The following is a 20,017-nucleotide window of genomic DNA, read 5'->3' on the forward strand; positions in this document are numbered from 1 at the left end:
GCATGACTGATTATTTTGACTGATGTAATTCAATGAGGTACAAGTCACTGTCAAGAAAACTATCCCAGATAGATGCAATAATGCACAGTTTATCAGCACAGCAAAGTGTAATAATGGTAAACAAAAACAAACAGGAGATATTGAAACAGATTGCTGGAATTACGAGCTAGAGACAAATGAATCATCATTAGTATAGCTGTGTTCATTTCGTAGATATGATGCAAAAGGAAATGCATTACTGCGTATGCTGTATTACGCACAATAATAATGACCTCCATGTTATTCTACATCTGTCCACATCTGTTATTTCCCCCCTCTTCTCTCTTTACCCAAGACAAAATGTGCATCATGTCAGTAAGTGGTTTACAGTTTAGTATGCACCGCCTCATATTTACACACCAAGACTGTGTAAACATACTCTTCCTCTCTTTGACAGATTAGGATGTAAGCCCTCATGCAGCTCTGAGACCTGTGTCTCACTATGACTCACAGAGCAGAGAGTCCCAGCTGGATGCCGTTTTGTCGTAATAATTATGTATTATAAAGATGCATCTATAGTAGGACTGTATAGTAAGAGTTTAAACCGGAACTGTGTGCAGATTTTAAAGCTGGGTGAGTGAGTCTGTGGATGCAGGTGCATGCATACCTCTGGGACCCTGAACTGCTCCATCGCAGATGTGTTTTCTCTAATGTGGGACAGTGGGGAGTTGCCTGGAAAAACCTGGCCATATGAGGCAATGTTTTCTTGAAAGACTGAGCCGTTCCTTTTTTGTTTTGCAGTATTACTCATCCCAAATAATTCTTAACTAAAGCTCTAGGACATGGAATACAGAGAGACAGACAAATCGTTATCAGAGATGAGTAAATCACATCAGTTCTGTGGAAATTCAAAATGTATTATTGGCAAATATCTGTATGTGTGTGTGCGTGTGTGTGTGTCTGTTGGAAAGTGTCATGCTGTATGTGTGTTCCATTTCTGGCACTTACGGGTGACATTAGCATTACATGATTTAATGTTCGTTGGCCCGGCGTGTGACCATGTGTCATTCTGAGGAAATTCAGACTACACACTTCTCCATCTTAATTTGGTGTTTGCAAACGAAGTGTCGCTAAACAGCAGCCATGAAATAAAGTGATGTCAGTTAGTCAGCTTGTACATGCCATTAGCTAAGTGGAAAAGCTCCTTTAATTTCTGTTGAAGAAACAAGCCACATGCAAACAACAACACTCCAATATGTGATGATGTGGATGGAAAGTTGGGTGAAGTTTTGTCGTCGACGAAACATTTCTGGATCTTCACAGCAAAACAGAGTTGCAGCATTCTCCTGAACAACTGAAGTGGATGGGGACTTGTTTTAAAATGTAAAAAACCCATAAAATGGCTCAATACAGCTCTTCTGGCGTAATCCAAGTATCTTTAAAACCCAAGATCCAAAATTTATTTGAAGGGACCTTACTTGCACCCTCAACGCAAGGTCGAACTTGTGCACCCACTTCAAACAGGGAGTGTGCCAACACTTTTGGCTTAGCAGCTACAATGAAGATTTTGTCTTAAATAGGGATGTAAATAATGAGACTTCAACCGACTTTCCATGGGGGTGAGTAAAGGGGTAAACCTATCCTTAAAGGAGGTTATTAGAATACATTATCTTGAAACCCTAAATGTTTTACCAAATTTCATGCCAATCCATCCAGTCAATGTTGAAACAGATTTTCACTTGATAGTTGAAAACTTTAGCCACGTTTACAACGCAGGGACTTTCCCCAGGTAAGAACCTATAGAGTACCTCTCCATTTCCGGTTCTCCAGTTGTTTTTTAAGGTATCTTCGTTTGGATCAAAGTGGTGGACTGACCAAAGCTGCAATACACAGAGCTCCACATCCTTTATGATAACAGCCCTACATTTCAAGCAAGTAATACTCCTCAAAAAGTAAGCTTTTCAGGAAGCAGGGGACCCAGGATTAGTTTTTGCCGACCTTTCTTGACCTGTAGAATATCATGTTATCCTTGGCGCAAGAACTCAAAGATAACCTTAGATTGAATTATGAGATTTTCACTGACGGCAATATTATGAAGGTTAGCCCGGGGGCTAGATGTTTACATTGAACTCAGTGTGTGCGTGTGTGTGCATGTGTTCCAACTATTATGGCCACTGCTGCACCCTTATAGACTCGGATTCAGTCCACATGATGGATATCGAAGAACATCAACATTGATTTCCGTCCACTCTGAAAAATCCCCTATTTCATCATGTCGTGGTGCAATTGGAAACAGTCAGGCTCAATTTCATAAATGGTAGTCTGCTACTCTGTTTTGCTGTTTCTTGATTTCTCCATGTTTTACTGCAAAATTTGTCTTTGTTTTTCTGTTAGAGACAAAATATTCTGTTCACCTTCTCCTTTCCCTTTTATTTCATACTACATCAAGGCAATATTAACATTGCAACCATTAATTCAGACTTTAATTGCCCTTTTACCCTGTATTTACATCATAACATACATAACAATGACAATACACTGTGTGCTATCAGACCCTGCAACAGCAACATCCCCATCTTCAACAAGACATTGAGTGACATTGAAAGAGACAGATAGTCCACGAGATACACACCAGGTCATGCAACAACCAATGCAGCCAGGAAACAGGCAAATAAACTAGCATCATGATTCACTACTGACCAGGGCAGTGAGCGTCAAGAAAAGCCCCGAGGACTTCAGTCAATCTCTGAAGACTTGCACAAAATGGAAAAATCCTATTTATAGCCTGACTCGTGCCCAAAAATGTCAGGACACAAATGTTTTTCCCTGACACCGCCGGAAGCAGAACAAGCGAGGTAGATGGAAATAATCAAATTGGATAGGGGAATACAAGGGGGAAAATGTACTTGAGCACAATAGGTTCCTTCATGTTGGATTTTAATCAGAAACGAACAGAATGATGGAAACTTTTCCTCAGCTGAATGTACCATAGTGATATAACAGCAACGGTGAATGAGAGGAGCTAATGTGAGTGTGTATAGGTGTTTGAGTGCACAAATACCTTGACAACCATTTGTCTTGGTGTTTTGATAGAAAATCCAATCAGCTGATCCTTTTAATTGGTCTACAGTCATGGTTTGTCATGTCAGAACTGTAACTAACCTGTGTTTTTTAATGAGGAGAGGAAGTCAGGAGGCATTTACTACATTTATTATTTCAACCAAAGCCCAAACGATGCTTTGTAACAGATATGAAAGGTTATGAAGTCCTCTCAAGAATGTGAGGGAGCTAAAATAATGCCCATCAAATAGGAATGATTTTTTTGCAGCAACGCATGTAAACATTGGCGTCAATGCACAAACCAGCTGCCAGAATACATTTTACGTTTTTTACGTTTCTGCAAAACCACAGATAAGTTAAAACTGGACAATTATGTTTATATTGCGATTTTAGTGTCCTTAAAAATATCCAGCGGAGGGATAGCTGCTGTTTGGCAGCTATGTTGACTTGAAATAACACCACCACTTTCCCCTACACTTCCTGCTGCAAGAGATGGCTGATAAGCATGTCATGTGAATGTGATATACCACGATTGATACAAATGTCTACCTTGGACGTAACTGTGGTTTGCAGAAACTTTAACTGCTAACATTATATCCTAGCAACTGGGCTGCACTGCAAAGAGACATAAACTTCTCTGCTATACAACTTTCCTTTTTCACACTGCACCCCAGAAAAACTCAGAATTGAAATGACATTAACTGACACAAAGTTATACACCTATTAATTATACCAATTGAACTCTCTGTTAAGAGGTCTGCTTGGAAGCTGTTTCCCATTTAGGATTTGGAGCAAAAATCGATATAAATGAGTTTCATGTATTACAGCTTGTCAAGTTTTTTTTTTTTTTTGACAAAATCTGTCTTTTATCAAAACTATGACTGTATATATTGCTGGAATCAGGACCAAAAACCACAAATGGGGCCATTAAACTATTAGAAATGTTATCTGAAAGATCAGATCAGAGTCAGCTGACAATAATTCATGTTTTTTTAAGTGAAAAGCTATTTATCCAAGCTCTGCCAACTCTAACTTAACCACGGCTTGTCAAATATTTGTTCTCATGTATTTCCCAGCAGGGATAGTGTATTGATTTGTACTCTTTAGGAGTGCCATCTTGCCTTTGGTCACTGGGAGTAATCATTTTGTCAGCATATCAAATTCTGCCTGAAGTGGATACTGGCCATTATCTAATTTCATTAATGCTAGCGTTTTGCTACCCAGAGGGCTGCACTACTTACAGTCTGTGGTGTCATGAAAACAAAGTTGATGACAACTGAATGTGCAGAAAGGAAAAGTCTGAGATGACACATGCGAACAATGACTGTTCTAGTGTGGTCCGTGTCAGTTATGGATACAGTTTATTCCAATCTGCTGGACACACACAATAACCCAGCACCTCTGATACAGTACTTGTGATGGATTGTGCTCTTTTGTGAGTCATTATTCTATTTGAAAGGACTCACTGCTCTCTCATCATCATACACTTGGGTAGCTCAAGTCTTAAGTTCTCATTAAAGTGGGCCCATGAGAGGAAAAAAAACAAATTTTTGCCTTCATTCATTCTTTTACATTCATACTTTTGTAATCCTCTAATTTGTTCTCTTGAACCCTTTACAATCCAAGGATCAGGAGACACTTCTTCTTCCCTTCTTTGACAGTAGATGCCTAATTGCCCGCTGTCTTTTCCTCCACCCCTCTCTCTCTCTCTCTCTCTCTCTCTCTCTCTCTCTCTCTCTCTCTCTCTCTCTTTTCACTCCTCTCCTCTCTCTCGCTCTGTGTCTCTAGAAGTGTGACTGCCTGCTCAGCCTGGAAGCCTATTCAGCAGACCAGAAGCGCCGCGTGTGTCAGTGCCTGAAGGACAACATTGACAAGCAGCTTCAGCTTCACAGGAGGGAGCCTCACGTTCCGCATTTTGAACAGGTATGGCACACGGACACGCTCTCACACATCTAGGAGCATTTCCAATTTTATGAGGACAAAGATGAATCAGTAAACACATGAACACATGGGAATGCATATTTTTGTGCATACCCCCATCACAGATAGCCCATGAACATCACACACTCAGTCAGTAGCATATAACACTTTCCTGCAGCTCACATTGCCATCATTAAGATTTTCCACTTAGCTCTTACATTTCTTTGGGTGAGTTTAATGCTGCCTTATATCTGGCTGGATTTGAATAGTTGCGCTGCTTTTTAGTGGCGTGTCAACTCAGTGCAAACTTAGCCGTTCCTGGCTCTGCTCAGTTACATTCTAAGAGGAATATTTGCTGGCAATAGCAGGTTTGTGTCACTGCACTTCATATATTTATACTGAGCATTGCCTTGACAAAATACACAGCGTTCACAGCTGTGGTAAACTGCATTTGTTGTGATCATTTGAAATACTAACCAAACTACAGTCCTAAACACTGCGAGTACCGAGGAGTTTTCTCAGTGTGCTAGTTTACATACAACCAAATATTTAGATAAAAACTCTCAAATTCAGCCGTGCGATTTGAGAAAATCATCTCCTCTGTTTTGTTGTTTTATTGACATATATGCATTTATGTTCAGCTTGCATCTTCAAGAACAAAGCACTGAGAAAGTGTTGTTTAAAGGTCAGTTAAACTAGTGCATTGGGATAAGGAAGTTACCTGCAATTACTAAATTAATGCCACTTGCAGCTCCGATATCACCTTTTAAGTTGATATGGTTAGCGTATAAGCAATAGCAGCTGCTTATTTACAAATTCAGCAGATATTAAGCAATATTAGAACTCAATTGGAGTTGCGTTTCAGTGCACATGATGGATGTGAGTCCAATATCCAATCCCCTTTTAGCTTTTTGGTCTCTACCAACTACTGAGGGAAATATGTGGCTCTTTAGCTGCAAAATGCTCCACTTCTTTATTACCTAGCCGCTAACTTTGTTTGTTGTTTAATGCGAAGTAGATCTTTTGAGCTTTTTTGCTGATAATCGTTGCCTCCTTTAAACCAAAAGAGTAAAGATACGGGTCAGAAAATCAAAACAATTAGGTGAAAGACACTTAATGCTGAGTTGAGCTGAGGAAACATGAGGAATCTGGTGATTATTCTCTGTGGACCCCTTTTACAGTACACACTCAGTAGTAGTTTCACCCATTGTTAATCAAGAAATATTGATTAAAGCTGCTTTTAGTTTCCTTGTGATTCACATTTGCAGACCTGTTATTCTTTTGGTAGCATTAAAATGAATTAAATCAAACTGCTTGTTGTGAAAAAAAATATCGACCTCCCATAACAGAAACCATTGAAATCACTGTTTATAACTCGCTACACCCCTTCTTGTAATGTAGCAGGTCGTGCAGGGTGCTGTCATGTCAGGACTGTAGCCGATCATTAAAGTGCTCACTGGGCTTTGACCGCCCTGATTAAGAGTGTGGCTGCTGAGGAGCGCTGAATGAGATTAATGTGGCCCAGTTCGGTCATTTCAAGCGTTACTGAGGGAAATCTACTCACAGCCTTTTTCCTCACTTGTCAGCTTCTCTGATTGCGATTTTTAACAGATATTTTTTCCTCACCTCTTTTGATGAACAGCAAATACAGCCCCATTCACCTCATAAATATAAAAGCAATCCAACCCAGTTTCTTTGAGTTTGGTTGAGAGGTGATTAATAGGGATAAATAGCCTTGTGTGTAGACATCACACCTGTTGTACATTAGAGCTTTAACTCATCAGCACATGAAAGAGAGAAAGAGAGGGGGACAAGCTGACAGTCTTTCATCCCTTTCTCTCCCTGCATGTGTGTGTATTCATGTGTGTCCCTGTATATGAGTGTGTATTTTTGTCCATATGGTTCATCTGAAAAGATTGAGGATGGGACCTGATTACCCAGAAGTGTAAATGACCCAGAAGTTGGCCCTAATTTGAATATTCTCCAATATGTGAACTAGTTTTGGGGTTGAACTTTATGAACTTTGACCAAAAGTTTCAACAGATTTAAACAAACAAACTGACTCACAAATAAGATGAATGAGCTTTGTTTATGTTCTTTGCCTTTCTTCTCCCATGCTCGGTGTCAATTAGATGTATCCACACATTTACACACACTGCCTTGTTCAATACGCTCAATAAAATAACAGCTTAGCAAGCATGCTGAGTCACGTAATCAATGCCATTTACCCAAACTCTATTGACCAAACCAGCGTATTGATTAAGTTTACAGTATGCAAATGAAACAGCCCACATTTACTTCTTTTCCAATTTATATTAGAATTTAAGTTGTGCATTGATCCTGGTAGGATATTCTCTTGGCCTACAGTATAAAGCCTTTTTTTACTGGCAACTAATTGTGCTTCTTAATGCGTCAGCTGTTTTCTTTTAAAAGAAAGCAATATAAACCTTAAAGTGTGCAAACTTGGGTGATGACTCATAGGAGGAGGTGCTCAAGGGAGACTGATCTGGATAAATTTGTAAACTCTAGCCATATATTTTAGTTTGGATGGGGAAATGTAGAGAAGTCGTAAGCCCGCTCAGACATAATCGGGTGCTTTGTGGCAGTTTGTGGCACTTTTTGTAGCCTCTAAAGCAGTCTGTGATTAATAATTTTACTGTGATCACAGAAGTAAGAGTGTCCTTGTCTTTTGTAATGACTCATATTTTAGAGTTAAATAATATGTAGTGGGAATACAGTCTGATATGAAGAGGGACTGTTGGCTTCCACCTGTCTCACCTGTGTTGTTGGACCCAGATATCAGGTGTCTGGTTTAGGGTTGACACACACGATCACACATATTCCCATCATAACTCCTGCCAAAGCTGATGGTACCGTCTCAATTCAATTATAGATGCAAGTGTGCATGTGTGTCCTGACTTCTGGCATTGTTCATGTACTTTGCGCAGTTATTAGAACCTTTTACTGTAATCTCTGATTAAAATCTGAACAGTGTCCCGAAGGCAGAGGAATACATGCTTAATCATAACATTTTACATCTTGACAAATTAGTTCACTTTTGATTGCATTTCTCCAGAGTACCTTAGAGGCAAACACTTTGTATTCAGTCAACTCCAAATGTGTTTAACCGTATGCAAATCAACTTTGTCTATACGAGCAATATGAGGGAAATGCCTTGTACGGTAGTATCAGTTGCACGGGAGCCTTTGAAAAACATAGTGTCCTGTGTATTGTACTGGGCATCGTGGGACATATTTTAATTTCATATTGGCAGAAGAAAGTAGGACATTCCAAAGAGATAGAGGTGTAGACACATGTGGGTCACATCCTTCCACAAATGGTCACTGCATTAATCACTAAATCACAATAAACACAAAAACATCAAAACACCCAGAGAACATTCCAGCAATTCGACATGGAAGAATATTCCTCTGGTAGTGCTTATATCTTCTTTCCTGCCCTCATTGTTACTGTGGCCTACATTTGAACTTATTTTGAAAACATAATAGAGTGTATCTTTGATGTGCTGTGTGTAGTCCTGCCAGAGAGTAAGCACTGCAGCAAAGGAGCTTTAGAAAATTACCCATTGACTCAGACATTTCTCTTGTGTCAGAAACTGCATTTAGTCCTCTCACGCACAAAGCCGAGTAAATCCACACTTAGCTGAAGCATGCACTTTACTTGAGAGTTATGTTCAAGTGTGCGGAGAGAGCAGAATCCACACCGAAGGGAAAACACACATGTTGGAGAATTCATATTTATTCTATCTATGTAACTGATTGTTCATTCATGTTTCTCCAGCAAATGGGGTCACTCCGTCACAGTGTTGATGTCAACAGCTGCCTTAGTTCCTCCAGCCCCTCAATGCTTTGAATGCTTCCCTTTGGAAAAACCTGGACGTGAGCCCTTTTTACTTGGAGATTCTCTAATCCTCCAGTCCCTCTGTGAGTGGGGCATGATGAGAGTTTGCCAGTTTCTATTTTGTGTGCAGCTTCATTTAAAGTCAGAGGATTTGGGGCGAGTGTTTATGATGACTAACCTCAACATGAATATATGATGTGTCCTTCTTAGATGGGAGCTGAGATGGAGGAGAGAATATGTGATGTTACACAAGCTAGGTTTCCATCTAAATGTAATGCAAAACTATCTTGATGTGATTATTCGATTAAGCTAGATGAGATTGCATTAACTTTATTCTCTACCACAGTGGAAATTTTCCTTTGGGTTCTCCCAAAGTACAGCGGAAGTACATAAAAGTACATACACCACACATAGCACAACATACCATTAAAAAACATACAGATATACAATTATAAGATGTTGGTTTGTTGAGTTCAATGGCTGATGGCGCTAATTTTCCAGTTGATCGCCTCAAACCCAAGCAGCAACCTTGGGGCCTGAAAAATGAAGCCAACGTGAAAGTACCAAAAACTGCAGTGCATCAAATGGCCACCAGAGGCTGTCTCCAAAAGCCAATCAATCCCAATAGACCCCATGTTAAAATGCCCAACTTTACAGCAGAAATTAACATGTTTACGGCTTGATCTCCATACCTAAAAATACTGTATTGGGGTGATTTTTATACAACTCTTGTTTAAGTTATGTTAAGGCTTAAAGTTATGCATAATTGAGGGCTTTGTTGCCTGTTGTTGCTTGCCATCTCACGGATGATGTAGAGGAAGGTAATCTGTCTGTTTGGACCAAATAAACCCGTGCTCAAACTCATGCGAGTAACTAAAATAAGCACAAATGATCCTGTAATCAAACTTGTGCAAATAATGGCATATTTGCTTCTCTTTATGTGTGAACACAAATACTGTTGCTTGTTATGCTTAGCTAGCTTGGTACCTTCCAACTTGATGGGCTTGTTTAACTAACTAGGCTCGCTTCAGCTCCACCTAAGCTCCACCTCTTTTCTTGGCACATCCTGCCAAGATGGTGATGCCCGGTGACATGGTGACACCCATTTTGATCTTCATTTTGAGTATTAATTTCAGGAGTGTTACAGTCTCCTCATTGGTCCACACAAAGTTTCATCTGCTGTCATTTTGTCAGATGTTGCATGGGATTTTTCTGAATTTTCAGCAATTGACAACTGGTGAAAACCCACCTTCAGGCAGGTGTTAAAGATGAGGATGATCTTTGACAGAGACCTGCATGAAGACCCTGAGGCAGCTGTCAGGATGTAAGGTTCTGAGAAACTGGCCTGAGTGCCTTGCTGTGCCCAACACCTCAAAAAAGAAAAAAAGAAAAAAATCTTTTTGACCTCACATATGTCACACTGTACATCAGATCTTTTTACAGTGACCAAGTTGGATTGAGGACTTTGACCATACCTGTAGTGCTTTTTGCCTTCAAAGTAAAAGCATGAAAGTAAAAAAAGTTGGCTCAGTTCACAGTATATAAATTAATAATTTTCAAAAGACAAACAGGATTGTAGTGTCATATCCTTCGGGCATTATAAGTCTGTGTGCTCCTTCCTTGGAAAGCTTCTGGTACATTCTTGTCTGGGCAGCATTAGCCACTAAGCTGCTCGACAAATACATTTGTTCAGCTGCACACACACACACACACACACACACACACACACACACACACACACACACACACACACACACACACACACACACACACACACACACAATGGGTATTAAAGCAAGACTGGCCATTTTGAAAATGACAGCCACACTTCATCTCACAGTGTTATGATTTGATGAGCAATGCTGGCACTCTGAGTCAGAAGAAGAAAACGAACTATTTGCAGTGAAAGTGGCATAAATTTTCTACGTGAGACAATGGGCTCACATGAGAAGTGAAACAAAGATGGGTGCTGCTAATGAGTAAAGTGTGTCTGTTGAGGTTTAGAGGCTGCGTGCTCTGTTCTCTTTCTCCGGTTGTCTCATTTCACATTTATGAGAATCCGTTGTAGCTGCTGAAGTGGTTATAATACAGGATTTATGTTGGAGGAAGTAGTGACGCAGGGACTTTGTCTTACTTGTTCTCTCGACTTTAACAAAATTAAAGGAAGTTTCACCTCTGGCTTCCATTTCCCTCCACCTCAGGCAAACACATATACACTCAATCATCAATACATGAAGTTCAGGGTTGGTAGGAAGCATCTGTGAATGAGCATCTTTTGAGAAGCATATCTCACTACAAGGGCGCACTGAATCTTAAGCAGCAACAAAAAATAACAAACGGATAATAAACTAACTCTGGCTCCATTTCAGATTTATCAGAAAACTGAATAATTCATTTTTTCCCACGTTTTCCCATTTTGTCTCTAAAGATTTTTAAGAGCCACACACACCAGCAGCATCTTGACATGTGTCAATTTGTCAGGATATGCCACTATCCTACTGTGTTTCCCAGCGTTGTATGTCAACTTTTCAGAAAAGCAGCAATTTTACCACATTTACTCCCCTGCATTCTGTGAATGCTGCAATTAAAGTCTGAGACACTCCACCACCGGTGTCTGTTACACTTTAGTCATTGATATCTAGCAGCAGCACTTTAAGTCAGTGATTAAAAGTCTCAATGGGAGGTTGAGGATGCAGATTTAGAATGATATATACAGCAATCTGTAAACAATAAAAACAAAACAATGGCTTAAATTTTGAAAACTCCTATATGTAGAGTAGAATGAAAGAGATAAAAAGGTAGAGAACTAATTGAAAATTCCTTTTGAGCATACTTTAAACATAAGGAGACACTGCAAACTCGTAGCACTCTTATAACGTAACATGAAGCTTAATGCACAAAATAACACTGCGGTAGTACACTTTTACAGTCTGGCTTTATGCATACTTCAAGTTCAAAATAAAACACAACTGTTAAGTAGTTCTGTAGCATAAAGTACAACTAATGTGTACTCTGAGGTACACTTCTATAAACTAAAAAGTGGCTAGTCAACTAGTCCAGTAACAACTATACACAGCTCCTCACAATCTTTCCAAATGATATAAATATGCCCAAAAAAGGTTGGTGTCCCCTGAAGTATACAAATTGTTTATTCAACAGTATATTTCAACAACTGTACTTATTCATAGAAGTATACTTAATGGTGGCGTTATTTGTTTATTTGCAAGAGGACCGATGATTCAGTGGTCTTCAAGTTCTTCAAATGTATTGCCCCTAATTGGTTTGCAACAGTGCGCCAGCTACAAATCTACAGAAAAGCTAGAGCAAATGAAAATGACAACAACCACAACAAAGTGTTTGAAAGCGGGTGAGAAAGGATCTGATATGTACGACGTAGCTCGAATCTTTGCTGGACCAGAAGGAGATTAGTGTTTGATTTGTGCCTTACACAACAGGGAGAGGGGATTGTCAGGATGAGGCTGATGATAGTAGAGGAAGCATTTTAAAAAGTGATAACCTGGTGATAGACAGTGTGTTGAGACAGTGACAGGCACAGTTGACACGGGAGAATGTGAGGAGAGAGCTAACAAGTAAGTGAAAAAAGGAGTTTTTGACAGTTTATTTTCACTGGGTGTCCAATGCGGAAAGGAGTGAGAGAGGCTTATAGACACCTGTGATCTCATCGGAAGTGGGGAATTATAGATGGCATAAATACAAATATTTACATTGTGTTTATAGAATATAAGGACCTTTTTTAATGATCACCACTAACATAAAGTCTGAAATCAAGATAGCAAATGTAAATTATCTAAAATAAGATACGGGCAACATCTGTGCAAGCACGTTCACGTGAATAACATTTCTCCTGCTCTCTTTCTTTTCTCCGTAACAGACACACTTTCCCCTTCATTGTCTCTAATTAGACACGGATGAATTCCATTTGTCTTTGCTCGTCTCTTTTCTACACACACATGTGCATTCACATGCACACACACGCACACAAAAACATACACACAACACAGGAGCAGCACGCTCCATGCTATTCTTGGGATTTGTGTTGATGTGTTGTCTCACGAAGTGTGACATCCAAATTTAGAACTTGTTCAAATGGAGCAGATATGAGGGACCAAGCTGAAACACTTCATAATATATCTCACAGTGTAGCTATGACTTGTGTTCTTCTTCAATGGTATTTAATGAGATTTCTGTTTCTGAAAAAATGCTTCTGAAAGGTCTTGATGGCAACTTATACCCCTTTCACACTGGACAAAAAACCTGCTAACACCCTCCGGCTTTTGTCTTCAATGGGAATGGATACAAGCAGCATTCATAACCAACTAACTCTGCGGTAGTCCCGGGTGCTTTTTCGGCTGTGATGGAAACATATCACGGGGTGAACACACTTATTTGCTATGATTTGTGTTGAAGTTAAGGACATTGGCTCGTAAGCACTTTACCATTTGTCTCAAGCAGCGATTGAACACAATTCAGTTGTCTTTGGGTTTGAAAGACAGATTGGAGTTACAGATACAATATTAAAAAGTAAAAATGTAACCACCACAACATTGTCAGAAAAGAGTGAAAGGCAGACTCATCCAATGGGAAAGGATTAATTTGCCTATTTTTACTGGGTTTAGCCCACATATATGTGCAGATTTTGGTGTAAAAATTAGATAAGTAGCTTGTGCCATTTTCTTCAGGTGAGTCAGTTGCAACATTCTGTGATAAAAACATTTTTTTTATCCAAAACTATCAGGATTGCTTACCACAGATCAAGTGTTGACACTATCAAAAAGTTCTCCACTGCACCTTTGCAGAGTTCTTGCTGTGTGTTATCATGAAGTGTTATGGAAGGAGAGTATTGAAGACAGCTGTCCACTTATTCCTGCAGTACCTTTTCATTTATTTTGTGTGTGTGAGTAACGGAGCTGTCTCAAACTTTCCTTTGTTTGCAGAAAGGGTCCTTTACCGAGTTAAATGGACTGCTTGGAAAAAGAATGAGAAACTCTGTTGTCCTCCAGATAATGCCACTCCTGTGTACATGCGTATGTCAAGAATTCAAGAGCATATTTTTCACTTTCATCCTTCTGCACTACATTTATATGGAGGCTGTAGTGGAGAATTTGAAAAGTTTACTGGAAAACAAGAAAAATTCAATGGAAACCTTTTGTTTTTGCTCCCTTTCCCTCCTATCCCATCTTTCCCCCTCGTCTTTACCTTTTCAGATTTTATTGCAGCCGTCAAGTGCAAATATGCAATCTTTCACCCTCACTGTCTATCTGTCTCTTTTTGCTGTTTTTTTCCCCTCTGCTACCTATCTCTCCCTCACACACACGCTCACTCTCACAGCTCAGCTATGTTATTCATTGTGGCCGGTAGTGTAGGATTAATTCCCCTGTCTCTCTTTAAACATTAATGATTTCCCTTTGATGGAGTGGTGTTTGGCTTTATTTTAGTTCACCTTTAACTATTCATAACTGTGTTACATAATGGCAATTATGCATCGGCACAGGAGCTGGTATAGATAAGAGCCCTTGCGGACTCAGCCCTAAGAAAGCTACAGCAGAGCATGAAATCCATTCACTGTCAGTTTTAATTACGCACATTCTTTACTGGGAAAAATGACGTTTGCTCCACTGAGCATGCAATGGAGCTTGGGTAATAGTTTAATTTGCAAATAACAGGTCTCTTTTTAACACAGGGACATTTTTGATTAACAGTGTTTGATGACTGTAGTGACTCTGAGAACTTGAAAAAAAAAAAAATCTGCCACCAATTAACAGAAGGAGGCAGAAAAAGAGCAAAGTGCTGGATCCAAAGAAACTGGCATAATCCTGTTTGTCTATAGTTGATATTCTACCTCTAAATGTCAATCATTACTGTATGCATCATCTGGAAATGTGTCTTTGAGAAGACCCTAAGTGCACAGTGAGGCAGACAGCGGTCTGCGCAGTGTAACTGACAGTGTTTAAAATAGCTATTTAAAAAGCCTATTATTTATTAGCGCATGATATGATTAGATAAGGTCCGATGAATAGCTTACATCGCTCCCTTCAGGTCTGATGCAGACACATGGTCATTGTAACAGATAGAGTTGTGTGTGTGCGCGTGTGTGTGTGTGTGTCCTATTAGGTGTGAAAGACATGGCCCTTAACATCCTGCTCTTTGATAGGTTTTGATTCAGTGCTTTGATTTGCGACAGAGAAACTTCTAAAAATAGCATGTAGGGGAAGAGGGGGAGAGAGAGAAAGAGAGAGAATGAAGGACACTGACTGCTTTGGTCTCCAGAGAGTTAGTTGCATTTGATCTTTTCATACCCATCACTCCCTCCTCATTTTTAATACATCACATTTCCCTCCTTTCACGCTTGCACCTCTGTCTCTCCGCGATTCCATCTGTCTTCATTTCCCCTCCTTCACCAAATCCCTCTTTATTCCCCCCCTCTCTATCTCTCTCTCTCTTTTGCACACGTTGGCACGCACGTTATTACCGAGCTGGGGGGCTGAGCGGAGCTGGGACTGCAGCACCAACACAGACAAGAAACAGTGCAAGGGGGAGAAAAAGAAGCGCTGACACATTCAGAGAATCGGACAGGGAAAATAATCACATATGGTCACATTGGATTAGCAGCCTTCATCTATTTGCGCTGCACACGTGCTCTCTCAGTGTGTCTGTGTGTGTGTTGATGAACTGTGCCAGTCTTGGCTCTACTCTGGGAAGCAACACCAATAATAACACACTTACACACTCTAACAAAGCAAGCACTACGCGTCCAGATGCCTGTGTCTAAGGTAATGTATGTGATCTTTTGTACTGCTATGAAGGTCAAACTGAGAGCTCTGTCTGCAGACTTCTGGTGATGTCTCTGTAGTTACGACTAGGATTATTGTGTTTGTGTGTGTGCATGCTTTTATGTGCATTTGACTGTGTTTTGCTTGTGTGTGTAAGGAACACTATTTGTATACTTTTGTCACGACTGTGTACAGCCAGGGATTGTTTCATAAATATTTTACCTTGTACAATAATGGTCTCTTTTGAGATTGGTTGAAGGATTTTGTTTCATGTTTTTTGTTTGTCCAGATAACAATGGATATGTTACTCTTTTCTGAATTGCACAAAGTGACCGTCTATACAATGTTGTGTGGATATTTGGAAATTTGGAAAGCAGACAACCTGCCAACCTGGCACCTTGTTTATCTGCTTTCACATCTCTGTTATAGACTAAATGATTGGAAAACTCATGCTTTGTCCTGTGTTGTTGGTAGTTGCTACTCTGAGGAAATCGTAAAGCGATTCAGTTGTTCATGCAACAGTGGCACCATCAGTTATGCCACTTGGAAACAGAAGAGGGCCGCAAGTTGTCTGTTTTCACTTTAATGTAATCTATATCTGGTGTGATTAATTTATTAGTTAGTTTGAGTTTTATATTGAACTGTTACCAACTGTATGCAAAACCACATTTCTTTGTGCTGGACATTTACCTGTTGTATCAGTAATGGATAATTGTTGAGCAGCCGCGTAGAGAGACAGCAGGTGTGTGTGACTTCTACCTTTCAATGTCAAATGTTGCTTGTCACACAGAGGAGATTAAAAAAAACTTTCCCTTGAGAAGCATTGAGAGGCTCTTGAGATAACAGAGGGGGAGAAAGGTGAGAGACTACAGAGAGAGAGTGTGTGAATGAGTGAGTGACAGTAAGAGAGTACCATGTGGTTCACTCAGGTACAGCACATACATTTGTTTGTACTTTGAAACAAGTAGTTTCCTTCCAAATATACATTTTAACTGACTATAGAAAATATGCAAAAGAAAATACAGATTATTAGGAGATGGCTGATTAGGACAGCTGGCAACTCTTGGGTGCCATTAAACCATTGCAGACAAAGAGGGTTCAACGAGATGATGCAATGAAAAGAGCCAATCAAAACTCAAATGTGGAAAACATCAGCCAAGAGTAAAAGATTTTTTTTTTTTCAAACTCCGTACTTTTAAGGGTACCATCCGAAATATGTTGGAACTACCAAGTAGTGATTCATGTTCAGAGAGAGAGAGCCTGCTACAAAGGTGAGCAGGCCAGCATGTCTAACCTGAAGAAACACCTGGTCAAACATAAAATACATCTTAAATTTGAAGACAGCTCTATGTTATTAATTAACGAGTCGGAGAAGTTGTTATTGGAGATAACTTGGCTTTTTTTTTACCATCTTGGTTGACGTTATCTTAGCATTTTTAGTAGCATTAGGCAAAACTCAGCCCCTGGCTGTGACCTAAATTGCACGCTGTTTAGTATGCTAATACAGTATGTGAGGTTTTTTAGTATGTCTGAAACCAATAGTATATGAATTGCATACTATTTATTGGAAAATATTGCACGATGCAAGCACTGCTGTAGTGACAACAACATAACAAAAATGCCCTACAGTAGTTACCTATTCTTTTGGTTAGGCAGACTAGATGCTGCAATGGCATATTACTGCCCTCTACTGCTTGTTTTTAATGCCCCTTTTGACAGATATTTATACTTTTTATGTTGTCCAATATTGTGCTGATTCCTTCAGTTTCTACATTTTATTCAGGTATCCAGGCTGACTAAAGTGCACAGAGTACAAACGTTTTTTTTTTTAGGTTTTTGAACAGATTTCTTCTTTGAAGAAATGCTGGTTACTTATTTTTTTTTCCAGAGCTGTGGAATTAACAGCAAGCTCGCTGAAGCAGTGATGGCCTGTAGTCCAGAGCAGAAGTAGTAACTTCTGGAAATGTGGGGAAAACAGTAGAACCAGTGCTGCTGAAGTCAGAAGCTGCCATTAGCTCAGCTTAGTTGAAAGTGGTCCTATCATTTTCCAGCTCTCTCACAGGGTTCATGAGGTCCTTCCTGATATGTGCCTCATTGTGGCATCGTTTGAGTAGAATAGAATAGTGCAAACATACATATATAACCACACAATACATATATAAAGTGACCTAAACAATGGAAAGATAGAATAATGGAGCCATTACTGCTGACAACATGAAACATGGTTAGAGGCTTTACACATGTACACAAGTTAGATTTTTACATTTAAAAATACAGAGGAGGTATTTAAAGAAGAACTGAATTTAGAAATGTGGCTACAAAACCAGGAAGTATAGTTACATTGTTCACATAGGCAGTTAGTGATAAACACTTCACACGACACACTGACGACCTCTTAGTGGTCTGGCTGCTATTAAACAGCTATTATGTGTTAGTGTTTCCTTTTACGATTTTTTTTTTCTTGCTTCATATACGGTTGCCATATGACTTTTCAGCTGTGTGCCAGAAACATGTGTGTTTAAACTTGTACGCCACCTGTTTGTGTGTGTTTACAATGCATATGTGTCCCATTGTGTGCTTTATGCATCCTGTGGGACCTGGCTGTCGTGCCTTAATGTCTTCACAAAGAAATGAGCGGGTGTTGTGTGTGTGTGTGTGCGCGCAAATGGACACAATATATGTACACACATGTTAGACAATATTTGCAGACACACATGTGCAATCAAGGAGAACAGTTCGTATACGCACCACACACATGCACACATATGCTTCCCTGTGAGCTCTCACTGCTCATTTGTCTCTTCTCATTATCGCTACTCCTCCCTCTGCTTCTTTCCTTCTCACTTGTTTGTGCAGCTTGGGAGTCTACCTTCTTAGCCTCTTGGGCATTCTCTCTCTCTCTCTCTCTCTCTCTCTCTCTCTCTCTCTCTCTTCCCCCTTCTCTTTCTCTTTCCCTCTCTCTCTCTCTCTGTATGCACAGTTCAGTTGGCCTAGCCCACACTGACAGAACCACACACACCAGCCCCAGCCAGCTAGCCAGCCACAAACACTCACACACCAGTTCGACAGAGGAAGTAGGGCACTTTAATGGGGATGTGTAGCGTGCCTGTATCTGCCTTAAGTGGACTGTAACCTGGAACTGTTTCCTCTTGCCAGGTAAGGGTTTTAAAAATCATCACTTTATTTCTCTTCTCTTCTGCATCTTACTTTGTGGATAATCTGAATGGAGAGGTTTCATGCAAATTGATTTTATTTTGTGTTTTCAGATATTTTACGAGTATACATGTGGTCAGTTTGAGTTGCTGTTATTGTTTGCTGTTATTGTGCTGCTGGGGGGCAGGGAGTGGTTTGGTCATACAGAGATAGAAACAAGGCAGAGATGGGAGGAAAGATAGGAAAAAGCAATAAAGGCTTATTTATCTCTTGGCATCTTTATGACAGGCTCATATGAGGAGGTGGGTGTCAGTGTCGTGAGCTGTTTTGATTCTTTTAACTTCACTATTTATTCCTGCTTCTGTTTGTTTTCTTTCTTACTTTCTGTCTTAGTTTCATTGTGTCTGTTCTATCACTCCATCCACTCATGCGTCCTTCCTCCCACAGCTTTAATAGCACTCTTTAATGCAATTACCCATAAAATATCACCTCCCCTTTTATAAGAAAGAGTTGTGGACATCATTGTCTGAACAACAGATTGTTTACCTTCCCCCGTTTGGCACTTTTATTTGAGTCATTTCTGCTCTGTGACATGATTTAGCCCTCCACATGGCTGGGGGAGTCTTCGAGTGAGAAACAAGGACACTGAAGAATAGGAGCGGTAGGAAGAGAGCCATTAAGATGGCATACTCTAAACCAAGTCTGAGCCAAGCTGAACGTGATAGAGACAAGAGGAGAGAGCAAACAGAGGGACCAGAGGGGAAAACAACAACAGGAAGCACACTGGGGAAAATTGCTTTTCTCTTCTGCTCATTAAGGGAATTGTGGGGTTATTCTCTACTTAGAAGGAGAAAAAGAAAGAGAGAGAAAATTTGTTTTGTTTCTAGTAGTTTGTGTTGGTGCCTGTTGATACACCAATAGGAAGAACGATAATACACCATTTGAGCAAATGGTGGCTTGTGTTTGAGTGATTTTTAAAGTACGGTGGTGTAAAGATATGGAGTGTCCTCCCCTCAATCTTTCCCTTGTTCTTGATCAATAGTAGACAGTGTCAGTGACCCATCCCTCTGCCGCGCACACATACATACACACAAACACATCGCACACACAGCCCTGAATGTGATTTATTAGCCGGTCTTACACAGCCAGTCCCAGCTTGAACAAATCAGATGTTTGTTATAATCTGGGAAAAACAATCTCACACACATCACAGCCCTTTGTTTCTCACACATGCACTGACACACCTACACAAC

At 40.0% G+C, this 20,017-nt stretch overlaps 1 protein-coding gene across 1 annotated transcript in view; it reads left to right on the plus strand.

Moving 5' to 3' along the window:
* The window catches only part of rgs3a (regulator of G protein signaling 3a), a 105,805-nt gene that overhangs the window by 34,708 nt on the left and 51,080 nt on the right, over window positions 1–20,017 (plus strand). The window contains 1 exon segment of the mRNA XM_073477451.1: window positions 4,828–4,962. Coding sequence (XP_073333552.1) covers window positions 4,828–4,962 — 135 coding nt within the window.

This window comes from Pagrus major, chromosome 12 (genome assembly GCF_040436345.1).
Source record: "Pagrus major chromosome 12, Pma_NU_1.0".
Classification (NCBI taxonomy): domain Eukaryota; kingdom Metazoa; phylum Chordata; class Actinopteri; order Spariformes; family Sparidae; genus Pagrus; species Pagrus major.